General features: G+C 52.7%; 1 protein-coding gene across 1 annotated transcript in view; it reads left to right on the top strand.

Annotated features, from left to right (window-relative positions):
- CDK16 (cyclin dependent kinase 16) overlaps positions 1 to 1,786 on the top strand; it is a 6,821-nt gene extending 5,035 nt beyond the window's left edge. Inside the window, exons 13-15 of the mRNA XM_077762883.1 lie at positions 1 to 80; positions 1,350 to 1,427; positions 1,513 to 1,786. Of these exons, the coding sequence (XP_077619009.1) occupies positions 1 to 80; positions 1,350 to 1,427; positions 1,513 to 1,550 (196 nt within the window). The 3' untranslated portion in view covers positions 1,551 to 1,786. The remainder of the gene's footprint in view (positions 81 to 1,349; positions 1,428 to 1,512) is intronic.
- The last annotated feature ends 3,885 nt before the right edge of the window (positions 1,787 to 5,671 follow it).

The raw sequence follows: 5,671 nt of genomic DNA, 5'->3' as shown, positions 1-5,671 counted from the left end.
CAATCGGATCTCCGCAGAGGACGCCATGAAACATCCATTCTTCCTCAGTCTGGGGGAGCGGATCCACAAACTTCCTGACAGTGAGTGGAACCGGCAGGGGACTGTGGGGAACANTTAAACTAAACGTTTCCTTGTAAAATATATACTGAGAAATGCACAGATCATGAGTATACAGCACAGTGAATTTTTACAGACTAACCTCACCCGCGTAACTGGCATACAGGGTGGTGAATAAGATGGGAAGCTCCCCCGAAGCCCCCTCTTTTTTCCTTCAGTTATTCCCAGCCCCTTCCAAAGGGTTACCACTAGTTTGGCTTCTCACAGCATAGGTAAGTTCTCCCCATCCTTGTACTGTACAGAAGCAGAATCACATGGGGTGTTCTCCTTTTATACCTGATTTTAAAAAAAACCTTTTTCATATGAACACTTTAAAATTACATATATTTAGGAGCGCCTGGCTGGCTCGGTCGGTGGAGTATGGGACTCTTGGATCTCAGGGTTGTGAGTTTGAGTAAATAAAAAATAAATAGCGGCACCTAGGTGGCTCAGGGATTCTCTTGCCCTCTCTCTCTGCCCCTTCTCCACTTGCCTGCGCACTCTGTCAAAACTTTTACAAGTATATTTTTTATAACTGTTTATTAATAGATGAACAAATAATTTATATTAGACTAAACAGTGAGTCCCCAAGCACTCTAGCAGGTCATCAACTCGTGGCCCATCTGGTTTTGGGTTTTTTTTGGTGTCGTTGTTTTTAATGCTTATTTAATTTTCAAAGAGAGCACGCAGGCTGGGCAGGGGCAAAGAGAGAGGGGGACAGAGGATCCCAAGCAGGCTCTGCGCTGACAGCAGCGAGCCTGATGTGGGGTTCGAACTCATGAACCGCGAGATCATGACCTGAACCGATGTCGGTCACTCAGCTGACTGAGCCACCCAGGCCAGTCTGGTTTTATCTACANATCATTCACATTTAAATTTCAGCCTGTATCTTTAAGATGTTGTTTAATAACTGTCATTATCCCACCTTTAAGAAATTGGCCCACTTCCTATATCTCCCCACTGGATTAATCTAAATCCAATCCCAAATACCATCCGTCACCTAGACTCAACAGATGGTAATTGCAATACCGTTATCACACTTGACAGACTTACCGATTTCTTGGTGTCGTGTAATAGTCCATATTCCATTTTCTCTAGCTGTAGCTGGTTTGTGTGTAAGGATTATATGACAGGTGAAAGTCAAACCTCTCAAAACAAAGACCGCTTTTTGTAATTCCCCCAATGGGGCCATGTGGGAGGTGGTCCTGGATGGCCCCGTGGGTCACTTCCCATTGTCTGTCCTCCACCCACAGCTACTTCCATATTTGCACTAAAGGAGATCCAGCTACAAAAGGAGGCCAGCCTTCGGTCTTCATCAATGCCTGACTCAGGTAGGCGTGGCCCTCGCCCTCTTCCCCGCCCTGGCCACCTACCTGCTTCCCCACCAACAGCCATCCGCTCTGCTTTCCCCTGCAGGCAGGCCAGCTTTCCGCGTGGTGGACACCGAGTTCTAAGCTGAGTGCTAAGCCACAGACCGAGGCCCCAGCAGGCAGCAGCTGGAGGGATGCCACTCCCCCTCACAGGGCAGCCCCCAACTGTATCCTCCTTGCTTGCTGCCTGCCTGCCTGCCTGACTCACACTCGCCTGCCCACATGTCCCCTTGCTGCCTGTCCAAACACCCGACCATTGGCCTGTCAGCCCACCCATTGGCCTGTCTGCTGGGTGCTAACAAAGCTCTCATCGCTCCTTCGCCTGGTGTGTCTGTCTGTCTGTCTGTCTCTCTCTCTCTCTCTCTCTCTCTGTCTCGGTAGTTTCCGGCGGACAGCATGGCCGTGTCAGCCTCCCACACTGAGGCCAGGCCTATCCCCCTTCCTTCCCATCATCCCCTCCCCCAGGACCACTACCCCATGGCCAGCCAGGGGTCCGGAACTAGTCCAGGCTGGGGAACTCGACTCAGACAAGACATGACAATGCCTCGGGTCTGAGGCTTCCCCTCCCTCCTTTCCCGCCTGCCCCGCCTGCCTCATGTTGTGTGGGCCGTTTTTTTGTTTGTTTCATTCATTGTTGTTTTTTAGTTATTTTAAATGAGGTTTTCATTTTTTAAATGCAATATTTCTGTATACAGAATGGATGGGCCCCACCCCCTGCGTGTGGCCCTCCCACAGTATTTTGTGCAATGAAGCCCCGCTCCCAGCCTTTTCAAGGCAGGGACACAGCCCCTATTTGGAACCCTGACCATCACCAGACCCTGGGGTCGGCTAAGGGAAAGCATGCCTCGACCATTCGCCTTCCTACCCCCCCTACCCCCCGCCTGCCATCCTCAGCTGCAGGGGGACCTGGGGACTACCGGAGACTCTCTGGGAGGTGGATGAGGTGGGGGGCCCCCAGTCTTTCCCTCCTACAGTCCCATAGCTGGGGCCTCCTTCCTTCTCAGGGTCTCCCTAGCCCAAGCCTCCTGCCCCCATCCCACTCGGTGCTGTTGAGTAGGGGCCCTGCCAGGAACTGACCAACTCTTCAAGGAGCCATAGTGTATATATGTGCACAAGCAGGGGCAGAGGGGCGCATGGGGGTCTGTGCCCAGGTGTTAGCCCCTTAACCCCTGGGGAGGGTGAGGCAGGGCAGGGGCGGTCTCTGGGGTNCTGTATGAAATATTAAAAAGTCTAAAGTGAAAAACCTGATTGCAAGTCCCTGCAAGGGTGGGGGTGGGCTCAGTCCAAGGTGAGTCCTGGGACCTCAGAGATTTCATGCCTGGTCCCCATCATCTAGGAGAACACTGAGAGTGGGCCAGGGACATGTCACAACTCCAAAAGGGCATTGGAGGGGCTGCAACATGCAATAGTAGAACATCACGTTGAAGCAGGCGGNTGGGAGCCGGGTGTATGTAGACAGGCTGTTTGTTTGAAAGATACTTGGAAGCCCCCATAGAACCAGGAGGTGGGGAGGTGAGGCAGGCACAGTATGACCACCATGCGGCAGACCGGACACCATGAGGCAGACCAGTTAGAGAGGGAATATGAGAGGAGGGTAGATTTTGGACCGCTGAGTAGGTAGGGGAATCCAGTACATGGGTCAGATTCAGGATTGGGGCCATCAATGGATGGATGGAGCTGGAAGTTTGGGTTGTTGGTGGCCGGGAAGTCCCAAACCATGGGCATGGGTGAAGATAACCCTGAGAAGGATGCAGTCAATGGCTTGTGAGAGACCAGAGGTCATATGACACGGTGTGGGACCGGGCCTCAAGTGGGAGGATAGTTGTGGCTTTGAAATCCTTTGTCCTGGGAGCTCCAGCCTCTGTCCCAACATCTGGGCACAGCCCAGGATAGACCTCACGCAGAAGAGAGGAGCCTGGGCGGGGCCAGGCGAAACTACTTGCGGGGAATAAGCCCAACTAAGGCTGGTTACTGAAGTTCAACAGTGGTGGCCCGAGGACTTCTGATCATTCCACCGTGTTCCTGTAAGCACTTTGGCGAGCTGTCAGCTTACAGTCTTACAGCCGTAAGGGTTCTCCATGTTCCCAGAGATGGGGAAGCAAGCAAGGAAAACACGACACCCAATTTCCTTGTAGCAGCTGAACCTTCCACAAGCGCCTCCGCAGACTTCCTGTGCCATTCCTTGGCTAGAGTAAGGTGATGTGGTCACCTCCGGCAACAAGGGAGGCTGGCAAGGTGGGGACCTTGCAAAGGGAGACCGGATTGCCAGGCCAGACTTGGAAGGACTAGAATTCACCCAACTGCTCTGGGAAGTGGTAGGGTCATTGGTGTGTGCAGAGGTTGGCCTTTGGAAGGTAAGGGAACCAGTCTAGGCCTGGGGAGGGAGGCCTCGTGTTGGATTGTAGGAAGGGCTGGCTACCCAGTAAATGCAGTGGGGGTCTGCAGAAGGGCAACAAGGAGAGGCAATTGAGAGAGAATCTGACAAGATTCAGCTCGGCTTGAAGAGCAGCAGCTTGCCATGTGCCAGACACAACTCCGTGCCATTTTAGAGACACCCCCCACCCCCATGTGAAAGGGTTGCTCCCTTTTCTCCTTCAGTTTGCACACCTGAGTTGCACACCCTCGTCTGTGCCAGGTCTGGGCTAGGGGCTGGAATCTCAGTAACAAAGACACAATCCCTGCCCTGTAGAGGTTAACCGAAAATAGAGGTGAATTATGACGGGTATGGGTGGGGTGGGGGTGAAATTGTGCAGAAAGTGGGGTTTATGGACACTCCAGGCCCAGGGAGCTCTGTGCAGCAACCTAGAGGTGTGAGAAGGCAAGCTGTTGTCTTGCTTGTGGGAATGAAGGATGAGGAAGTCGCTGAGCCAGAATCCTGAGCCTGTCTCGGGTAGTTTGTGGGATGGTCAGGGGGAGACAGCCAAGAGGCAGGCAGATGCAGGGAGCCAGAGAGTGAAATATTAATGTTCTCTAGAGGTAGGGCTGGGAGCCCTAGCAGAAAAGGATGGCAGAGCCCAGAGCAGTGGTTCTCAGCCAGAGATCGTCTCCACCCCCGGGGAACACTGGCCAATGTCTGGAGACACTTTGGGGGATGAGACACATTACGGGATGATACTGCTATCCAGTGGGTAGATGGCAAGGATGCAACTGAGTATTGTACAATGCTTCCCACAACAGAAATGCCAGTGCCTAGATGGAGAACCCCCGGCCTGGTGCAACAGTTCTAAACTTTGTGGTCACGATCCCTTTACAGTCTTAAGAGACCTTTAAAGAGCTATTGCTTATGTAGCCTCTCAGACTATTCCACCGCACACGCAGGAGAGAACAACAATGAAAAAGTATTGTGAAAATAAGTTCTGACTTGGTGAACCCCCTGAGAAGGTCTCCTGAACCAGAAGGAAGCCTAGAACCACAGGTTGAGAATCTCTGGCCTGATGCTTAAGAACATTCATAGCTGAGTTGGAACCACGCTCAGCCATTTACTACCTGCGGCAAGATGAATTAACGTGTCTGGCCCTCGCTTAACCCGTTGATGCCCATAGGGGACAGTGATATTTATCTGCTGCCTAAGGCTACTATTTACCGTGCAATAAAGCACTTAAACTGGGCCAACTATTATTAGTTATCATTGCTGTAATGCCAACAAATACACTGGGCCTGAGGCTGACTTGCCTTCAATACGTTTGTCAAGTCTAGTTCGGGCAGGGAAGCGGCCCGCAGGCCTGGGTGGTGACCTTGTTTGCATTAGGTTTTGAGGGACAAGAAGAGTAGTGCAATGAAAGAAGGGCATTCTGGTCAGGATAACAAAAACTCTCGGGGTAGGGGCCGCGGTCCGGGAAAGCCCAGAACCTTTGTGCCCCTGCGCACTCCCCAAAATGTCCTCGTCCGTATCAGGGAATTCTGCCTCCACCTTTCCACACAACCTTTTGCCCCGACTCAACATGGCGTTAGAATTCTATAAGACACCTTTGTCTTTATTAGTTCCCAGCCGGAGGTTTTGCCCCGCCCACTGGCCGCAGAGATCACCGCCCACTCAGTCCCGTGCCCGCCCAGCCACTCCACGCGTCCGAGCGCGGGGTCCTTTTCCAAGATGGCAGTAGACCCCCGGCTGTTTGGGGGGCTCTGCTTCCGTTTCCGGGGCCAGAATCCGGAAGTGGCAGTTGAGGGGGCCTCTTCCTATCTCCAGCTGCGTTGGTTGGGAGAGG

This window comes from Crocuta crocuta, unplaced genomic scaffold (genome assembly GCF_008692635.1).
Source record: "Crocuta crocuta isolate KB4526 unplaced genomic scaffold, BGI_CrCroc_1.0 scaffold610, whole genome shotgun sequence".
Taxonomy (NCBI): Eukaryota; Metazoa; Chordata; class Mammalia; order Carnivora; family Hyaenidae; genus Crocuta; species Crocuta crocuta.
This window is presented reverse-complemented; position numbering and strand designations above follow the sequence as displayed.